The sequence below is a fragment of the Tachyglossus aculeatus genome, chromosome 10 (genome assembly GCF_015852505.1).
Source record: "Tachyglossus aculeatus isolate mTacAcu1 chromosome 10, mTacAcu1.pri, whole genome shotgun sequence".
NCBI classification, from domain to species: domain Eukaryota; kingdom Metazoa; phylum Chordata; class Mammalia; order Monotremata; family Tachyglossidae; genus Tachyglossus; species Tachyglossus aculeatus.
In genome coordinates, this window is record NC_052075.1 from 18,449,157 (window position 1) to 18,470,939 (window position 21,783).

At 41.7% G+C, this 21,783-nt stretch overlaps 1 protein-coding gene across 1 annotated transcript in view; it reads left to right on the top strand.

Moving 5' to 3' along the window:
* Positions 1-21,400, top strand: part of EIF2AK3 (eukaryotic translation initiation factor 2 alpha kinase 3) — a 52,394-nt gene extending 30,994 nt beyond the window's left edge. The window contains exons 7-17 of the mRNA XM_038751955.1: positions 1,197-1,337; positions 2,061-2,183; positions 3,227-3,447; positions 4,035-4,150; positions 4,890-5,012; positions 6,920-7,069; positions 9,301-10,069; positions 12,826-12,993; positions 14,521-14,622; positions 18,241-18,303; positions 20,107-21,400. Of these exons, the coding sequence (XP_038607883.1) occupies positions 1,197-1,337; positions 2,061-2,183; positions 3,227-3,447; positions 4,035-4,150; positions 4,890-5,012; positions 6,920-7,069; positions 9,301-10,069; positions 12,826-12,993; positions 14,521-14,622; positions 18,241-18,303; positions 20,107-20,286 (2,156 nt within the window). The 3' untranslated portion in view covers positions 20,287-21,400. The remainder of the gene's footprint in view (positions 1-1,196; positions 1,338-2,060; positions 2,184-3,226; positions 3,448-4,034; positions 4,151-4,889; positions 5,013-6,919; positions 7,070-9,300; positions 10,070-12,825; positions 12,994-14,520; positions 14,623-18,240; positions 18,304-20,106) is intronic.
* Positions 21,401-21,783: the final 383 nt, after the last annotated feature.

Sequence of the window (21,783 nt, forward strand, 5' to 3'; positions counted from 1 at the left end):
GTTTATCACAACCCAGCCCTAAGCATTCCTCTTCTCTGTGTGCTGAGGAATTTGTATTCCTGGACTCCCCCAACCCCAACACACATTTCGTAGCTTATAATTTGCCCTAAAATTTGCACCTGGACAGAGGGAATTTATGTGGCTGCACAGAGAACTCTAGCTTTAGCGGTAATAGCTGCTCACAGTATCATTTCCCTTTCAAACTCATCATGTGCATATAGAGAAAGCTCTTAATGCATGCCAGAGGCGGCCAGAATCATGGCCTCAGAGTTTGGAATTTAGCAACCCCCTGGCTATAGCTCTGCTATGTTTACATATATAAATGCCTGTCTCCCCTTCTAGACTGTGAGCTCATTGTGGGCTGGGAGTGTGTCTGTTTTAAAGTTATATTGTACTCTCCCAAATGCTTAGTACAGTGCTTTGCCCACAGTAAGTACTCAAGAAATATGATTGAATGAGTGAATGAATGAACAGAGTTAGTAGACAACGTTCCCTGCCCACTGCAAACTTTCAGTCTAGAGGTCTGATTGTCCAGATCAATCCTGGCGGGCCAGTTCAGCCCTGAACTCCACCACACCATCATTGTCGGTGACCTGTAGGAGCCTGTGCACATCTGTCATGTATACCCTTAGTGACTATTCTATTTATTTTATTAAAGATGTGTATATATTTATAATTCTATTTATATTGATGCCTATTAACTTGTTTTGATGTCTGTCTCCCCCCTTCTAGACTGGGAGCCCATTGCGGGCAGGGATTGCCTCTCATTGTTGCTGAATTGTACTTTCCCAGCGCTTAGTACTGTGCTCTGCATACAGTAAAAAAGCACTCAGTAAATGCGATTGAATGAATGAAGATACTCTCCCCATCCTGCAGATATGCACATTGCTCAGGTTAGTGCACCTGTCCATGAACCCATCCACCCACTGTTCTGCAGACAGTGGTGTTTCTTTGAAGAGGATTCAGAAAGGTGGGACATGAAAAAGTGGCTGAAAATTAATCCTCCTCTGAAGGAATGACATTCAGAATGTTAGTTTAGGGACACATTTCTAAGCATTTTTCCTCCTATTTTATGGGCAGGGATCATGTCCATCAACTCTGTTGTATTGTAGTCTCCCAAGCACTTACTACAGTGCCCTGCACACAGTAAACACTCAGATACCACTGATTGATTGATTAATTGGTTTGTTCTTCAGGAATGTACAGAGGCCAGCTGTACCTGCAGTCATCAGTCAGGATTTCCGAAAAATTTCCCACCAACCCGAAGGCTTTGGAATCTATCAATAATGAAAATTCGATCATTCCTTTGCCCACCATCAAGTGGAAGCCTTTAATTCGTAAGTACAATCCAGATGTTTGAATTACATTCTAAAAGGTCTAGGCTCTTGTGGCTCTGTGGTGATCATCTACTTTGCCATTGTAAATTGTAAATTTCAGAACATCTCTGGGCATAGTACTTCAGGATTTGATTTAATAGAAATGCTTCTTTGGTGTGTCACTATGAGATTAATAATAATAACCGTGGTATTTGTTAAGCACTTAACTTTGTGCCAGGCACTGCTGTAACTACTGGGGTAAAAAGAAGATAATCAGATTGGTCAACAGTCCGTCCCACAGAGGGCTCAAAGTCTTAATCCCCATTTTGCAGATGAGGGAACTGAGGTGTAGAGAAATTAAGTGATTTGCCTGAGGTCACACAGCAGAGAAGTGGCACAGTTGGGAATAGAACATAGGTCCTTCTGAGTCCGAGGCCCGTGCTCTATCTACTAAGCCACAGTGATTCTTGGAAGTAGGTGTTTTAGATCTTAGAACAACAACAACTGTTGCTTAAGGTTTTTTGTTTTGTTTTGGGAATGATGGTTCAAAAAATGTAATAATAGTTTTGTAATAATTAGCTATGTTCCCTTAACTACTGTAATAGAATGTTCAGCCTATCTATCAATCAATGGTATTGAACACATACTATATGCAGAGCATTATGCTACCTCAAAATAAGTGAGGTATATAAATATGAGAGGTTTATTAAGATCTGGATTAAACATTTTTCCTTCTGCCTGAAGATTCTCCTTCCAGGACTCCTGTTTTGGTGGGCTCTGATGAATTTGACAAATGTCTTAGCAATGACAAGTTTTCTCATGAAGAGTACAGCAATGGTGCCCTCTCAATTTTGCAGTATCCATATGGTGAGTATTCTTGTTTAGAATTAGTGGAATGAAAATTCCTCAGAAATTTCCTCTAGAAATGAAATGAGACATTAGTATAAATGAATATTTTATTTCTAATAGGTATGTCCTTATTCAGAAAGTGAAGATGATTGGGAGTCCAGAGTAGAAAGCAGAATGAAGTCTGTGTTGCCTGAGGCAGTTTGAATTTTATATGCTTAAGAGCTGGGAACCTGGTAGAGAGGTCAAAGAGCGTAGAGATTTGGAGATTTAGTCAGGAAAACTCACCATTCTGAAAAGGGAGGCAAATCATTGGAGTAGTTGAAGAAAATATCTGGACATGAAGATCTTGGGGATGGAGGTTGCAAGTAGGGATAAAGTAAGAGGAAAAAAACTCTTGAAATCTCTAGAAAAAAACTCAGTTCACCTTTGACAAGAGCTTAGAAGAGCAAGCTCAAGGTTTGGGTTAGTGTTAGGGAAGATCCGAATGAACTAGAAGACTCCAGAGAAATTTTGTTTTGGGAGATGGTGTATGGAAGCTCCATGAAGTGGTTGAACTGTAGAGGGAAAAACTTCAAGCAGCAAAGAAATACAAGTTAGGAAAAGATGTGGAATAAGGAGGGGCTCCTTTGATTTAAGGGAGGGTACCCTTTAAACCTTGCCACGTAGATAAGGAGACCATAGTATGTTCCTCATTGAGGTCGGGTGAAAGAAGAGCTATAGGAATCAAAGGGAAGAAGAGAAATTAATTTCAGTCACTCAGTTGATTTGTGCACATGAAAGAGTGGAAGAAAATAAGAGACACATTGGCGAAGCAGAATAAAGGCGAACTCTATTGGGTTCTTTTAAAATAAGAACTGGGCTACGTAATTCAGGCAGGTCTGAAATTTGTAACAAGAGAATATGCGGACTAGCCCAAGAATAAGGGATCTGAAAGGAGAAGGAAATTGGAGGGCAGAGGTCATAGGAGGAAGGGGGGGGAGTTGATATTTAACTCTGAAATAGGCCTGTCCTTGCATCTTGAGCTTTATAAACAAACTTATGAAGAATTTCTGTTTTTAAAGATAACGGTTATTATTTACCATACTACAAGAGGGAGAGGAGCAAGCGGAGCACACAGATCACAGTTAGGTTTGTTGACAACATGAACTACAACAAAAATGTGCGTAAAAAGGATCCTGTCCTCCTGCTACACTGGTGGAAGGAAATAGCTGGCACCATTCTGTTTTGCATCATAGCAACGACTTTCATCGTGCGCCGACTCTTCCATCCTAATCCTCACAGGGTAAGTATGTCTCAAAAATTACTGACCTGTTGAAAAGTAAATTGTAGCAGAGAAAAACAACTCTTCTACTATCTTTTGAATGCAGATGCATGTGTATTGTTAGCTTGTGGAGGCTATCAAGGCCAGAACAAAATTCTGGTTTTTATACTGTTAGAAACCTTTGGCTTTGATATGTACTAATCAGATGCTAGCTGTAAGTGAGATTATAGAAGCATGATGATAGGGCTAGTTCTCCTGGAAGACGTTTCTCATCCAAAAAAGTCAAGATTGAGAAATCAAGCACAAATGAAATGGCATGAGGAAAGGAAGTAGATTCAGAAGTGTGATCTTTGAATATCTTCCAATAACTGGTAGGTCTTTGTGAGCAGTGGAAACCCATGTAGGGTTTCTACAGTAGTAACCATAGGAAAAGTATAAGCTTTTCTACAAGTGTAGCTTTACTGCTATACATTTTTTTATAATCTAAGAGTATCAGCTAGTTTCATCTGGGCTTTATAGAAGTAAGGACCTGTTGTTTTTCTCCCAAGCACTTAGTATGCAGTAAGCACTCACTAGGTAGGATTGATTGATTGTTTTGTAATCCAAAGCAGCAGCGGAAAGAATCTGAAACCCAGTGTCAGACTGATAATAAATATGATTCCATAAGTTGTGAAATTAGCGACAGTAGCTGGAGTGACGTTAAGACCTCTGGATATGTGTCAAGGTAAGAGCCGGTCTTGGACATTTTGGCAAATATCTTTTATAACTTGTATTTGAAAAGATATGGAGACAGAATTTGTCTTGTGGGTTTTTTGTTCCTCTGAAACAAAGCTTATGTGAGCATAGTCATTTATATAGATTCACTTTATGTTGATCATTGTGTTAAATGGGAGGGAAGACTTTTGGTTGGTGTATAGACCTTACTGGTACATACTTCACCTATTTCTATGCATAGGAAATGAAAAAAGCCACATGGCTGAGAAGAATCCCATTTTAGAAAATGGAGAAAGCAGTAAGAAAAACTAGGATGCAGTCTGCTAATGTTTTGGGGGCAAAAAAGGCCAGTGAAGTACATGTTTAATTAGGAGTCATTCTGTGGGATTTAGCTAAGTATCCGGTTTGTGCATTATCCTAGCCTCTTGTTTTTCAAGGCTGAGCAGAAGCAAGTAGCGCAATGAGGCGAACAGCTGTTGATTGGCTGTGTTCCCCTGGGCAGTCTGCTTCCTTACCCCCCAGGAACTTAATGAAGGTGGTTTCAATTTTCTCCTTCACTTTTGGGTGTCTTTAATTATTATTCATTATTTAACCCACACACACCCTCAAGTTCTACTAAATTTGAAAGGAGGTCCTTTTGGACAATCTGCAGTACTTCCTGATGGGAAAGGGGGTAATAATGAGAGGTCACTTGATCTAATTGAGCCATTAACAATTGATTAAAAATGTCTGGCAAACTTTTATTTTAGATACTTAACGGATTTTGAACCAATCCAGTGCATGGGCCGCGGAGGGTTTGGAGTGGTCTTCGAAGCTAGAAACAAAGTAGATGACTGCAATTATGCCATCAAGAGGATCCGTCTCCCCAATAGGTGATGCATGGTGGCTTTGGAGAGTTGTAGAAAATCACCCCGAGCATTTACGAATCAATGCCAAATAAATTTATCAGACTAGATTCTTCTGGTCACCTTTGGAGCTAGCTGTTATCTGCATATGAATTAATACTTGAACACCCACTGGGTGCTAAATGCTATTAAGGAGAAGAGCCTCTTTTCTTAAAGTTTTTGTGTAAGGGATTTGGGTGCCAGGAAACCGTCGTGTCTTAAAGTGATGCCTTTTTCCTACTGTATTTCCTAATTTCCCAAGGTAATTGCATCCTAATCACATATCACATTTGGAATGAGAGCATGGCAGATTGCCCTTGAAGGCAGTTTGTTCCAGGCAGGGGCAGTCTGTGGGCAGGGGAAGAACTGCCCCTCCCCATGAGTCTCCTCTTCCTTCCCTGTTCCACCAAGTTTAGGGGGTTCTCATGGATTTTCACCACCAGGTGAAGTTTACACAAGGTAAACCCCTAATAACTAGCTTTCACATTTGTAGAGACAAAGTAGACTGTAAGCTCGTTGTGGGCAGGGAAAGTGTCTGTTGTATTATGTCGTACTTTCCCAAGCTCTTAGTACAGTGCTGTGCACACAGTAAGCAATCAATAATTTCAATGGACTGAATGACTAATCCTGTGCTTTCCTGGGGACTGTGGAATTCCGGTTGCTGTTCCCGGGGCAGGGATTTACCAAGGATCAACCTAACCAGAGTGCCCAAGTTCGAGGGTTTAAAAATCAATTTCCTAGGCCCTGACTAGAAGCGGAAACTCTGTGTCCTTGAATTTCCTTTCTTCTTGCCTATTAATCTGCTTTGCCTATTTCTTCCACCTTGCCATCTTCCTTACTCCTTTTGCTTAGCCGCTCGGCTCGAGCTCTTTGTCATTCTCTCCCCTTCCAGTCATAGTGGTCAGGTGAAGTTGCTCACTTCCTGTGCAGAATGAACTGTAGTGGACCCAGCACTTCCTTAAGTGATGGACGGGAGATGCTGCCTCTGGAAATCTATATAGGACAAAAGCAGGCAGGCCAACAAGAGACTTGTTTAATCATCTAGGCTAAATAGAGATAAGTGAAGGGTCCTGTAGCACCTTCTTCCCCTAGTCAACTCTTGCCAGAACCCCAAATATTTAGAGTTCTCTGTTTTACCCCACATATTTACCCAGACCTGTAAACAAGAAAGACTGTTGGCTTGAGAATGAATTTATGGAGCAGTTGTCTTCCCTTTTGGTTATGCAGAAGCTTTTAGGTGTTGAAACTTACCTTTGTGGGGTTGATGTTTACTTTATGATTCTATAATTGAGTGGCTCTTAAAATAAAGACACGTTTATATAATGCTGTTTAAATATTTTTCTTATTTTTTTAATAGTATTTGTTAAAGACAATGTGCCAGACACTGTACAAAGTGCTGGGGTAGTTACAAGCTATTCGTTTGGACACAGTCCCTGTCCCCATGCGGCTCACAGAATTAATCCCCCCGTTGTTGGGTAGGGACCGTCTCTATATGTTGCCAACTTGTACTTCCCAAGCACTTAGTACAGTGCTCTACACACAGTAAGCACTCAGTAAATACAATTGAATGAATGAATCCCCATTTTACAGCAGAGAGAACTGAGAAGTTTGGTTTAGCTATCAATATCTCTCAGTATCTACCTCCTTCCTGATTGCTTTCTCGTATTGACTAGTGAAAAGTGGATGAGAATCCTTTTCAGTGGGTGGTGGAGGGCAAGAGAGATGTTTTGGTTTACCTTACCGCTTGTAATTTGGGAGACAGCGTAGAGCATTTCATTACACCCGCCTGTATAGTCTGACTTGGGGGAAGTGGGAGTTCTGAATTGCACAAAGTTTCATTGCTCAAGATTGTTTCTCAAAATAGACATCTTAATGCTTTATGGTTTTAAATCCAGGGATTTGGCCCGCGAGAAGGTGATGCGAGAAGTTAAAGCTTTAGCTAAGCTTGAGCATCCAGGAATTGTGAGATATTTCAATGCCTGGCTGGAAGCACCGCCTGAAAAATGGCAGGAAAAGATGGATGAACTGTGGCTGAAAGATGAAAGGTAATTTCTACTATCTTGTTAATGGAAGGAGAGGGGAATTGAAGTTTTCTTCCAAGGAGCCGGCTTGGATTGCCTTAAAGTTGGACTGTTTGAAGGATCATTTGTTGGTGTACTTTAAGGGAAAACTCTGTGAAGCGACTAAAAAAACCCTCTTAACCTGTACTCTCAAAATATCCACATTAGGCCTAAGCTGATTCCATTTTTTTTTATAGAGGATGTAGATTTCTACCAACTCTGATGTATTTTTCCAAATGTATAGTACAGTACTCTGCACATATTGAGCACTCAAATACCATTGCTTGATTTATTGGGCATTTCCGCTTCATTTTGTTCCCCATGAAGTTACTGACCAGCCAGTAGTATGTATTGAGTGCAAACTCTGTGCAGAACGCTGTAGTTGGGATTTGGAAGAATGTGATAGCTAGATGCAATCTCTGCTCTCAAGGATTTTACAGCTAGTTGGGGAGTCAGACACTGAAGTAAATTACAGGTAGGGGGAAGGAACAGAGTTCAAATATATAAAGTCAAACTTTCAGCATGTTTTGTGCCCTGATTAATCATTCAGTGATACTGAGAAGCAGCATGGCTTAGTGGAAAGAGCACAGGTTTGGGAGTCAGAGGTCATGAGGTCTGATCCCAGCTCCGCCACTTATCAGCTGTGTGACTCTGGGCAAATCACTTAACTTCTCTGTGCCTCAATTACCTCATCTGTAAAATGGGTATTAAGTCTGTGAGCCCCACCTGGGACAACCTGATCACCTTGTATCCACCCCAGCGCTTAGAACAGTGCTTGGCACATAGTAAGCGCTTAACAAATACCATAATTATTATTATTATTATTATTAAGCACTTACTGGGTGAAGAGCATGTAATAAGTGCTTGGGAAAGTACAATATATAATAAATGCAATTCCTGCCCAAGGGAGCTTAGTCTGCAGGATCGTGAGACCAGAAACAATCTTTAAGTTAAAATAAAATCAACATAAATCTATCCCCATGAACTAAAATATTAAACAGTCTTGAGAAGTGTCCAAAGACTGTATGTTAGGGTGGAAACTGTGAAAATAAGCCATAAGGAGTGAACTTTCTGCCTTTTGTTGAAAAGAAAAAAAAAAGATAGAAATGTGATGCATATCTTTTCAATAGAGGGAGAGATAGAAGCTATTAAGGATCAGTACTAGAGAAAAATGGTGAGTTTTGCCTTTCTTCCTCCTTCCAGTCATTGCTTTTTCTGACATTTTCATGCAGAATTCTGGGACTCTATATTTGTGCTATCGGGGTAGGGTAAGATAATATGCCTCCAGAGAAAATTCACAGAGTGGAATGCAAGATGGTTAGTGATAATTCAAGTTAAGGTCAACACCCCCTTGGATTAACAATACTCTCCAACATGTAGGCATAAATTAAGTAGACCCAGAGCTGTGGAGGTAACCGCTCATTTCTATTCAAAGTGTTACTGTAAATTACTAATCCAGGCCCCATATTCTGCTTAGAAACTGTCAAAAATGCCATGGCCCAGGGAACTACCGTAGAGTTTGGGAAAGCAACACAGAAATTGCTGCTTCTCTTATTCCTGGGTTCCTTAGAGCAACCGTAGAAATGCTCATTCTACCCTGAAGTAAAAAGGAGATTTGCTTTCTCTCGGGTCCTGCATGTTACCACCCCAACTATGGTCTGCTACTTGTCCCTACTTTTCAAATAGGTAGAAACAGGGTAGGAAAATCAGTAATTCAGAGTTCAGGGTAAACAAGATGAAGAGCCCCTAGAAAGCTTTGTATGGTTGGGCTCTGAGTAACATACAGCTCTCATCTCTCCCTAAATGATCTTCATCTTAGCAGAAAACTAAAGATGTATTCCTTATAACAGGTCCCTAACTTGTGCTGGCGGAAGTCAAACAACAGATATTTGCTGTCCAAAGTCCAGCTGTCCAGAAATTTTTAGCTAGCTCTGACCTGACAGATCCTTAGTTTATTACTTTTCGGGCATAATATAAGAACATCCTTTAAATCTGCTTCTCTGATGGAATTGCACTAGCTTTAATTTCACGTTGAAAGTGACTCTGGGTTTTTTTGTTTGGGGATTTTTTTTTTAGTGGTACTTGTTAAGCGCTGGGATAGATACAAGCTAATCTGGTTGGACAGAGTCCCCGTGTTGTGACCTGAACTTTTTTTAAAAAAGCAAAAGGCGCAATTACAAACAGTCTTAAAACAAATCCTTTCTTTTTTTTTCAAGCACGGACTGGCCTCTCAGCTCACCCAGCCCAATGGATGCACCATCCGTTAAAATCCGGAGAGTGGATCCCTTCTCCACAAGAGAACATGTTGAAATCATAGCCCCTTCACCTCAGAGAAACAAATCCTTCTCTGTGGGGATTTCTTGTAGCCGATCAAGTTCCTCAGAGAGCCAGTTCTCCCCCCTAGAATTCTCAGAAGTGGAAAACGGCAGCAACAGCGAATCAGAAGATCCAGGATTCAACCTTCGGGACAGCTGCCTCGCCGACTGCGATGTTGAAAATGGCACTGTTGATGGGAACGATGAAGGGCACTCTTTTGAACTTTGTCCTTCAGCAGCTAGCCCCTACGTGAGGTCAGGCGAGAGAACCTCCTCTTCCATTGTATTTGAAGATTCTGGTTGTGACAACACATCCAGCAAGGAAGACCACAAAACCCTGGCGTTGCATAATGGCAACCGCTATCCTGATAGACTCAGTGATACAAAAGACTCTCCTTCTGAAAGCCTCCTGTCCATTTCTCCTCCAAGACCGACGACCTTAAGTTTGGACCTCACCAGAAACGTTGCGGAAAAACTTCAGCCCAGTTCACCGAAGGTGTACCTCTACATTCAGATGCAACTGTGTAGGAAGGAAAACCTCAAAGACTGGATGAACAGACGGTGCAACATCGAGGACCGGGAACGGACGGTGTGCCTGCAGATCTTCCTGCAGATAGCAGAGGCTGTTGAGTTTTTGCACAGTAAAGGCCTAATGCACAGGGACCTCAAGGTTTGTATTGCCGGAACATCATAGGGGCTTTCATTTCTACTCTTCTATAGCGAGAAAACACAAGGATGTGTCATTGATCACAAACATCAGCAGTCTCTGTATGTACTGTTCTGTTTCCAAGAATGAAGCACTTCCTTCATGTACATAATCTACTGGACAACTGTCTAGTTTGTTGCTTACCCGTCCTTGCCTTTTGTTCATATTCTATTTTTTTTTCTGCTGACTGTCTTTTGTCTGTCTGCTTTCTTATTAGTGGTGGCGAATCACTATATCTTTGTCAGAAGACCGGTAAGACATTGCAGCCAAACTGCCAGGACATGACAGGCCAGAGGATCACCCTGCAGCCTCCATGAGGCTGCTGCTTCTGGCCTCTCCTGACCCTCCCTGATTTGCATACGTACCCACGCTTAAGCACACGTACACATGCATATGCACATGTGCACACACGTATGCACACACACACACACACCACTACACCTCAGGGAGTAGAGCCAAGTTTGACCCATGTAATATAGTGTAGGCCAGGGTTGTACTTAAAGGGCGAGAGTCATATCTATCCACTGCACCCTCAATTTTAGTCTGGGGGGTGATGGGGGGGATCCTGCTTTCAGTATACCCTGCAGCTTTACTGTGTGTGTATGTGTGTGTATGTATGTGTATGTATGCATGAGCACACACACAAAAATCACATATGCATAGAAGTCCCTGTGTACTTACGGGGACCATAAGCCCCAGCAGCTCTCAAGGAAAGGGTTACGTGCGTACACTTCTATTCCTTCTTACAAGTGAAATTGGGTTGGGTACAGACCAACACTCTACAGTTGATTAGGTGTGGCAGGGAGAGGTTATCTTTTCTTTTCTGCCTGAGTTTCTCATTGCACTGAAGTTCCTAAAGATTGGAAAGCAAATCAAACTTAATAAGCCCTTTTGCATATTTGACCTTAAACTTGCAATGTTAAAGAATGATTAGAATTCAGTTCATCATCAGTTTTGAAATCGGGGATTATCAAGCCTGTTGTAAGGGTAGAAATGCTTGGCATTTTTATTCGCAGACAGACAGTGGAGCTTCAGGTAAGTAAATACAGTGTGAATGTAAGCCAACAGTATCAATGTAAAAAATTTCTCTGGAGGGGACTTAATAGCCTTCACTTGGTAAAGAAGGCACACTGCCTGTTCAAAACCTTCGCTGGTACGAACAATACAGCCGAGCCTGTCTGTTAAATTTTGTCAGGTGTGGCAGTGTGGCAAAGAGCAGTATTTGGGATAGGACCTTTCTGCCTACTTACGGTTGTATAGGATTTGGAATAGCAGCGATGAGAATAGGTTATTGTTTCCTCTTACTGCAAAGTTCGTAATTTTTTCAGTTAAGACTGACAACTCAGAACTAAATTTTGGAGCAATTGTAATTCGGCTTCAGTTCATCATTTCTGAGTCAACACTTTGGATGTTGTTGTCTTAGACTGAAGATCTAAAAGTTCCTGATGCAAACTTCCATCACCAAGTGGCTGGTAACTTGGTAGTGGCATGCTGGGTTTTCCGGGGGTGGGAATGCAACACTTGCCTACAGATTCTTTGGTGGTTTTGATACTGGTCCAGGAGGGAGGAGCCATGAGCCATCTCTATGTTGAAAGCGAAGAATGACACGATAGAAAAAACCCAAGAATTCCATTGGAGAGTTGTGACTTTGCTTTCCTTGGTCTGTTTTTTAAGAAGTAAAAGATCAATCTTCTATTGGGACCGCATCTCCATCACCCAATTGAGAGAGTCATTGTATAAGTGGAAAAAAACTTCTAATTTGAAAATTTAAGAAGCCAAGTAAGAGGAAAAGGACTGTTGCTATTTATTGATTAAAAACTGCCACTTCTCGTTGGAGGGTCGTCTTACCTCATATAAACTGTGGGCTTCAAAAATAGGAGATTTAATCTCCCTGACCCTCTGTTTCACATGAGTTCTTTCTGCCCAGAATCAGCCATTGGGGAAGCATGTTCTAATGGGATAGGTTTGGGCTGGGAGTCAGACTTGGGCTCTAATCCCATCTCGGCAACTGCTTTACTATATGACGTCAGTTTCCTCAGGGGTAAAAATAGGGGTGGATATCTTCTTACCTGCCTGAAAATTCGCAGGGCAGTTCTGGCCCCTGACACTCCTGTTTTTGGATACAAACTGGGTTCACTCTAGGATTCGTTCATTCTTTCAATCGTATTTATTGAGCGCTTACCCTGTGCAGAGCACTGTACTAAGCCCTTGGGAGAATACAGTACAACAATAAACAGACACATTGCTTGCCCATGAGCTTACAGTCTACAGTTTGCATTGTCTTTTCAGAGGCAACTCATTCAATCATATTTATTGAGCACTTATTGTGTTCAAAGCACTGTACTAAGCACTTAGTGTGTAACTCCTGTGGAAAGGACAATCAGCTCCTCCCATTTGATTATTAGTAGACAAAATGTAACTTGGGAAAGTCGAGAAGACTTTTGAAACTGCGACTCATCTGATAACTATGGTTGAACACAGCTGGAGTTGCCCAAGAGACTGTGCTTCCTTTTGGTACAGAATTGAGGGACTTCCCAAGGTGATCCTTATGTTAGGTTTACTCTGGTTCCGTGGATTTTCTGAAAGTTGGCAATTCCATTTTTTATCTAGCTTCAAAACACACCTATTAGAGCAATTCTGGCTTTCTGAATTTTTACCTTGTATAGTAGCATTCTAATCTTTTGGTTTCTCATCATCCCCTGGTGTGTTCTGGGTTTCAGCCTTCCAACATATTCTTTACAATGGATGATGTGGTTAAAGTTGGGGATTTTGGACTGGTGACTGCTATGGACCAGGACGAGGAAGAGCAATCGGTTCTTACCCCGATGCCAGCGTATGCCCGACACACTGGTCAAGTGGGAACGAAACTATACATGAGCCCAGAGCAGGTGAGTTTGTTGTCTATATATATTATTTTTAAAGAAAGAAAAGGAAAATAGGTGGAGACTCTGCTCACAAAATGAATTCAGGGGATCCATTGTCATTAAAACTAAAAGGACAATTTTCTATCGAGTTGGCAACCACAATGATGATCAGTACTGCTGTTATTATCAGTTAGCTTTTAAATTTTCCAGAGGCTTTCCAACAGTGCAGCATATTTCTGTGCTCCTTTTTCTCCAAAACTCTAAATTGACAAGAAATTTTGGTTCTTGGGGAAGCTAACATGGAGAAGTGTTCCCTAGTCAGAATTGTGACCAGGTCAAAACAGGGATATGTCTGTGGGAATATAAGGAAAGAACCATCTTTACTTATTCCTTGACAGCAACTCCATTTAATGTGTGGTGATTAGCTTGGGCATGATTCTATTGATTTACTGCAAAATGTCACTTTTAAAAAGCCTTTCTTAATCACTGTGCTTATGTGAATTGCTTTGCAAGTCCTAAGTGGAGAGATTTATTTCCATAACATTTCTCCTTCCTGGAGTAAATGACCTTGGGCTAGCATATGGCTGCAGTTACATCAGTGTTGACTATCATTGTGGTTATCAAGAAAGCAAGCTCAAGTTCTAATTCTGCAGGATGCTAAATCTAGAAATCAAATTCCTGAGGGGTCTGGATAAATGATTCCTGTTTTAAAATGTTTGTGGAGGAACACAGGCCTGGGAATCAGAAGGTCATGGGTTCTAATCCCAGCTCTGCCACTTATCCCTGTGTGATCTTGGGCAGGTGATTTAACTTCTTTGTGCCTCAGTTACCTCATCTGTAAAATGGGGATTAAGACGGTGAGCCTCATGTGGGACACAGACTGAATCCAACCTGAATAACTCGTACCTACCTCAGTGCTTAATACAGTGCCTGGCATGTAGTAAGTGTGTAACAACTACCATAAAAAATGTGTAATGGAGAATCAAATCTAGATTTCATCAGTCTGGTCTTCCTCTTATGTTAATAGCAGTCTATTTCAAAATGCGTAGTGTTTCCCATTGCCCTCTTGCAAGAATGTCTAAATCTAATTTCAAAGATCCTCAGATCTCATAGTTGAGAGGCATTGAGTCTCCCTGAACAAAACAACTCGGCTGATTTAATAACGTTGGGGTTGCTACTAGTTCATTGTGTACTCCTGAGGAGGCTGGGAAGCTTTGGGGAGTTCTTCATTTCTTCGATTGTAGAATGGAAATTAGAATGCTAACATATGGTCAAGAGTTTGTGGAATGGAATAAGTAATGAAAAGGATGATCTACCGAAGGTGCATTTCTTTGGCTGCTTATGTTTGCAGACACAAGTGATTCATAGTTATGCCCTATAACACTGAGCAAGCTGGCAGCTTACAGTGCCATAGAGAGACTCTGTGTCGTGCAAGAAGAGTGGTTTTAATTTGAGTAGCTCTTCCTCTTATGGATAGCTTCAGTTGTGCTTTTAAATGTCTTGAACATTAAGCCTTGATTTCACTCATTTCATTGTCATTTGGGATTTCAGATTTGTGGAAACAGTTATTCTCATAAAGTGGACATCTTCTCATTGGGTCTGATTCTGTTTGAATTGCTCTACCCATTCAGCACTCAGATGGAGAGAGTCAGAGTAAGTACCCTACTTGCCAGAAATGAGATACAAGAATAGATGAGGCTCACTTAATTTGTTTAAATGAGAAACAGCACCGAGAATGAATGATTATAGATTACAACATTCAAAGTAGTTGGCTCTGGTTCCTTTCCTCAGTCTCCTTTAAACCATTTGTTCCAAATCACCCACCAGGCTCTAACCCTGTCCTGTATCCTAAGTCCCTCTTCCCATCCTCCCTGTCCTTCCCCCTCTCCCCCAAAACCCCGCCACATCATACAGTGAAAGAATAAATGTCTCAAGGAGGTTGAATATTGATCAGTCTTCGTTTTTAAGTCTCAGCCAGAGCAGCCTACCCATTGTTTCACAAGTGCATATGTGCTCTCTTCTCTTCCTCCTCTGTCCTGATCCTCCTCTTCCCTAACCCCTCCCTCCTCCATCCTGACATCCATTTCATCCCTCAGCTCTACCTTTCAATCAGTAGTGTTTATTGAGTGTTCACTGCGTGCCGAGCAGTATACTTAGTGCTTTGGAGAGTACAGCATAATAGAGTTGATAGACATGATCCCTGCTCACAAGGAGGTCACAGTCTAGAGGGGCAGACAATAAAATAAATAACAGGCAGGAGAAATGGCAGAATATAAGGGTATGTGCAGAAATACTATGGGCTAGGAGTGGATATCAAGTGCTTAGGGGACACAGACCCAAGAACCTAGATGATGTAGCGGGGAAGGCTTCTTGGAGGAGATATGATTTTAGTAGGGTTTTGGAGATGGGGAGAGTGGTGGTCTAATTGATATGAACAGGGAGGGAGTTCCAGGCCAGAGTGAGGATATGGGCAAGGGGTTGACAGTGAGACAGACTAAATTGAGATACAGTGAGAAGGTTGGTGTCAGAGGGACAAAGTGGGCAGGTTGGGTTGGATTAGGAGATAAGTAAGGTGAGGTAGGATGGGGAGAGCCGATAGAGTGCCTTAAGGGCGGTGGTGAGGAGTTTGTGTTGGATGTGGAGATGGATGGGCAACCACTGGAGGTTTTTGAGGATTGGGGAGATGTGGACTGTGTTTTGGTTTTTCTTTTAAATGATCTGAGCAGCAGAGTGAAGTGTCCGTGAAGCCAAGGTTAGATGTTTCCAGAAGAAGTGAGTGGTCCACAGTGTCGAAGGCAGCCAAGGAGTTGAGGAGGATTATGATGGAGTAGAGGTTGTTGGATTTGGCAAAATGGGTGACTTTTGAGAGGGCAGCGGGATGAAGAGGGCAGAATTAATTGAATGATTTCCGCTTGTGAAAGCTACCCAAAAGATAAAAGCAGATGTAGGTTTTTGTATTGAACTTGTCCTAACTTGCTCCACTGCTAAACGAAGCGATAAAACCTGTTATAAAAATCTATAGCCCTTAATTTTCCTAACTTCAGTACAGTATTGCAGGAGATAGCTGTTTTTTCCAGCATCTCTATAATAGAAGTATTTACAGTATTGTGTTTTTAACCTGCATAAGCCTGTGCTAAACAGTAGAGGGCGCCATCATGCTCACTAATAAGGCAAGGATTTTTCAGATTTTGAAAAATGCAATTTGGGGATATTTTAGTAGATCAGAATCAGGTTTAAATTTCAAAATTTTGAGGTTTATTTTAGTAAGTCCATAGTATTTGATTGCTTGGTCTAGGCAGCGGTCTGCACTAACCACGTGGAAGCGTCCACTAGAATTAGTAGACATGATCCCTGCCCTCAGCTTACAATCTAGAGGAGGTGGTAGACTGAAATAAAGATAGGAGGAAGTCCTGGCATATAAATACATAAGTGCTGTGGGAAGGTATGGGTAAGCAAGAGCCACAGTGTAGTAGACAAGCAGCTTAGCCTAGTCGTCCCTCATGCTCGCCTATCCCACCGTCGACCCCTGGCCCATGTCCTACCTCCTCATATCTGCCAAAGTAACTTACTTCCCCCCTTCAAATCCGTACTGAAAACTCACCTCCTCCAGCAGGCCTTCCCAAACTGAGCCCCCCTTTTCCTCTGCTCTTCCTCCCCTCCCCATCTCTCTTTCTCCCTCCCTCTGCTCCAACCCCCTCCCTGCCCCACAGCACTTGTGTATATAGGTACATATTTATTATTCTATTTTATTAATGATGTGTATATATCTGTAATTCTTTTCATTTATTTTGATGCTGTTGATGCCTGTCTAGTTGTTTTGTTTTGTTGTTTGCCTCCGTCCTTCCAGACTTTGAGCCCATGGTTGGGTAGGGATTGTCTCTATCTGTTGCTGAATTCTGCTTTCCAAGCGCTAAGTACAGTGCTCTGCACACAGTAAGCACACAGTAAATACGATTGAATGAATGGTAGACCATGGGCCTCCGAGTCAGAAGGATCTGAGTTCTGATCCTGGCTCCATCACTTGTCTTCTGTGAGACCTTGAGCAAGTCACTTAACTCCTCGATGTAATGAGCTTACAGTTCAGAGGGTGAGATGGACAAATGAAATAATAATTTAAACATATATACATAAGTGCTCTGGGGTGGGCTATATATGTGTATATATCTGTAATTCTATTTATATTGATCCTGCTGCTGCCTGTTTATTTGTTTTGATGTCTGTCTTCCCCCTTCTAGACTGCAAGCCCAATGTGGGCAGGGATTGTCTTTATTGCTGAATTGTACTTTCCAAGTGCTTACTACAGTGCTGTGCACACAGTAAGTGCTCGATAAATACGATCGAATGAATGAATGAATGTCAAAAGTCCAGGCTCCTGAGACTGTGAACCCCATGTGGGATAAGGGATTGTGTCCAACCTGATTAATTTATGTGTATTCCAGTGCTTAGAACATTGCTTGACACATATTATGCACATAAGTACAATAATGATAATGTAAATCCAAAACTGAATAGTATCCTGATCTGTGTGGAGTTGAAGCCTCTTTCTTGGAGCATGAAAGTAATGACTGGTGCAGAGATAAACAAAAACTGACCACAAATGTGAGGAATCTGTCGTATTTATTGAGCGCTTAGTGTGTGCAGAATGCTGTACTAAAGCTCTGGGAAGAATATAGTCCAACAATATAACAGATACATTCCCTGCCCACAACAAGTTTATGGTCCTGAAGACCCAAGGAAACTTGCAGGCTGTCTGAATTATTAATTTATTGGCTACTAGGGAGGGGGTGAAAGGAGAGAAGGAAGGGAAGAGGGGTGGGGAGGGAGAAGTTAACAGACTGTGTCTCCTCTAATCAATTAGGTTTTTTGTTGTTGTTGTTTTCGGTGGTGGGGGGGGTCACTCTTTTTATTGTAATTGTGAAGTATCGCCAATCAAAAGTTTTGTGGGTAGGAATGGAATTAAATTGAATACAATCCTGAAAATTCATACTCCTAAGGTTTATAAATATATTAAATGTGGCTCAAATTCATTAACTGCTTTCAAATCCAGTTTTCTTTGAAATTTTGTCTAAGTTGATGATTTGATGCAACACATCTGCCAGAAAGCATTTTGATATAAAGTGTTTTGGCCAGAGATGATGCTGGTTGAGGAGTTTTTCATTGTTTTAATTTTCACACCTCTGAAGTCTTCTTTTGAAAATGTTTAAGATCGTTAGTGTGCAGAAAAACAAGTCAAATGACAAGCTGTTTAGCCATTTTTTCCTCTTTCTTTAGATTTTAAGTGAAGTAAGGGATCTCAAATTTCCACCACTCTTTGCAACAAAATACCCTCAAGAGGTAAGTATAATTGAATTTTGCCTCACGGAATGCCTTGTTTTTCCAGAGCTTCCACAAAAAAGTCCAAGTCACTCAAGTTAAAAAAAAAAGTGGGGGAGGTTAGAGGGGCTTGGAGCACCCAGCCAAGCCCAGACTAGACTCCGAATAACTAGAACAGTTCCTGAACTCGCCGTAATGCACAATATTCCTTCCCATTTCCTCTCAGCGTATCATTAAGGGTATTTTCAGAGTCCCGAGTTCCAGATTAGCTTCTTGAGAGTGAGCCATTTGATACTATATACGGCACTGGGCAGCAAACATATCTGAATCGTTTGGTTGTCTGTTGAAAAATGGAAAAGACAGTAGTGGTATTTGTTAAGCGTTTTCTCCGTGCCAAGCACTGTACTAAGCTCTGGGGTAGAGACAAGGTAGCAGGTTGGACGCAGTCCCTGTCTCACATGGGGCTCACAATTTGAGGGAGAAAAAGTATTGAGCCCCATATTATAGATGAGGGATCTGAGAAGCGAAGTGACTTGCCCAGGGGTTCATAGCAGACAAGTGGCAGAACTGGGATTAGAACTCAGGTCCTCCGATTCCCAGACTGGGGCTCTTTCCACTGGGCCATGCTGCTTCTCTTCTGTGAAGGAGGACCAGATTTTTTTTCAAACACCCGTCTGCAGGCTCACTCTCCATCTTGAAAATATTTAAAAATTTCCCAGTAGTAGTACAACTTAGAATTATTTGGAATTTTGATAACACTTATCTATTGTACCAGCCATGGCTAGAGACACTTGCTCAGAAATTTAACTTCTATGCCTCCTTTCCTCATCTGTTAAAAGGGGATTCAATAATAATAATAATGATGGCATTTGTTAAGCGCTTACTATGTGCAAAGCACTGTTCTAAGCGCTGGGGGGGGGGATACAATGTGATCAAATTGTCCCACGTGGGGCTCACAGTCTTAATCCCCATTTTTACAGATGAGGTAACTGAGGCTCAGAGAAGTTAAGTGACTTGCCCAAGGTCACACAGCAGACTTGTGGTGGAGCCGGGATTCGAACCCATGACCTCTGACTCCAAAGCCCGTGCTCTTTCCACTGAGCCACGCTGTTCAATAGCTGTTCTTCCTCCTGCTTTGACTTTTAGCCCCATGGAACAGGGACTGTGTCAACCTTGATTATCTTATATTTATCCCAGTGCTTAGCCCACAGTAAGCGCTCAACAAATAGCACTGTTATTATTAAATTGTTTGAAAGTAATTAAGCTCCTATTAAACTTCACTTTTATTGACAAAAGACTATCTGATAAGATTTATTCTCCTGTTTTGAAGCTAGAAAATGCTCTAGGAAAAATAGCAAATCAAGTCACTTAACTTCTCTGGGCCTCAGTTACCTCATCTGTAAAATGGGGATGAAGATTGTGAGCCCCACGTGGGACAACCTGATCACCTTGTATGCCCCCAGCGCTTAGAACAGTGCCTTGCACATAGTAAGCGCTTAATAAATGCCATTATTATTATTATTAAAACGGCCATCGAGAAGAAAGCCTTCTCGTTTTCTTGAGGCAATTGGAAAATTAAGAATGTTGGTGGATGAAAGCTGTGTATTCATTGTCCACTTGGGGCCAAACAGGCTCCGTCTTGACCTTTCTGGAAAATTGCTTTAGGGCCTTAAGCGCACAATCTGCGAACTTTAAATCAGTTAACCAGTCAATCTTATTCATGGAGCACTTACTCTGTGCAGGGCACTGTACTAAGTCCTTGGGAGGGTACGACACAATACGACAGACTCATCCCCTGCCTAAACAGTTCTTTTATTGTTTCAGTACACGATGGTCCAGCTCATGCTTTCTCCATCCCCGACGGAGAGGCCGGAGGCTACAGCTATCATCGAAAACGCCTTATTTGAGGACCTGGAAATCCCAGTCAAGACAGTGCTCAGGCAGAGGTCCCGCTCCCTGAGTTCATCGGGAATGAAGCACTCGAGACAGCCGAGCAGCAGCTGAGCCAGGCAGACAAATCGGCGTCGGCAGGACCCACGATTTGGAAACGAGGGCCTCGGTTCTGGGTTCCATCTGACCTATTCCCGTATGTCAAGTGTCGCTCGAATGGTCAGGCAAAGATAAGCCGAGAAAGCGAGGGGTTTTTCGATCTCGCTACGCCAACGACAGGGGATGACTAACCTTTTTCTGAAGCTGTCCTTTTGCTGCTTTGATGTCTGAAGGACTGTGAGCACGTTGTTGGGTAGGGACCGTCTCTATACTTGTACTTTCCAAGGGCTTAGTACAGTGCTCTGCACACAGTAAGCACTCAATAAATACGATTGAATGAATGAAGGATGGCCACTCAAGCCCTCCGTCTGACTCCCCCGGCCTCCTTTTCCTTTAGCCTCTCTTTGAAGCTCTGGGATCGTCACTAATGCCAGGTGCCTGGAGCGCTGGAATAGATCCCTAAAGTGTATATAGAATTCAACTATTTTTCTAGCACAGATGACAGCCTCAAAGCTTGGTGGATAAAATGTCCTAGGAAATGCCCTCCGAAGACATGAGGATGAGCGTGAAAGCGGCTTCTGCCAAGCTGACTCCCTTTTCATTGTTCCCGGTGGGTGAATTTGGAATCTGCACTATTTTAAAGGGAGAGTAGCACAAATGTATATGAATCTCTATCCATAGGTAGTTTTTTAGTGGTATCTGTGGTCTATATTGCCACAAATCGGAAGGTTCTAGGAACATTTAAATGCATTCTGTACTCTGTCCCCTAGTTGGGGAAATGAAGTTTTGGATGTAATATGGCTATAGATACTGTAAAAAAAACACAGAAACCTTAAGAAATGAAGTTTATACTGAAATCTTACAATTAGGGGATTTTTAAAACTTGAGTCATAAGTGTTTTACATAATCTTGTAGACTTATTTTCCCAAAACTGATTGTAAGCAACTGTTTAATCATCTAACTGAATGGTCTAATTTGCTTTTATTTTCCACTGTAAATATGTTCATTTTTATTTATAAAAATGCAGAATCAATCCGTTTGGGTTGGTGGTGTACAGGACACGCTTAAGTGTGTTAACTACTGTGACTTCTTTCAAGTCTAAATGATTTAATAAAACTTTTGTATTTAATGTTTGTCTCTGGGTTTTTTTTTAATTAGCCACAAAATAAGGAGCCATAAATTAGTCTCTGCAAAGAAGGAAAGGGCTTGTAAGAATGGATGATGTTTCTGGCAGTTACCAAGACCTTGGAAGCTCACTGTGGACAGGGATCGCGTCTGTCAACTCTTATGGATTCTCCCAAGCACTTAGTACAGTGCTCTGCACATAGTAAGCGCTCAATGAATACCATTGATTGATTCATCTCTTTGTAGACAAAACTATATCCATTTCCCCCCATCCAGGTGGACTAATCCTACCAGGATTTCCAGGTAGAGATGCTATCTCCTCTAAATAGCCTTTCCCTCTGTACCTTCATTTGAACCATAGTTGAAAAGATGGGTTTCATCATGAAC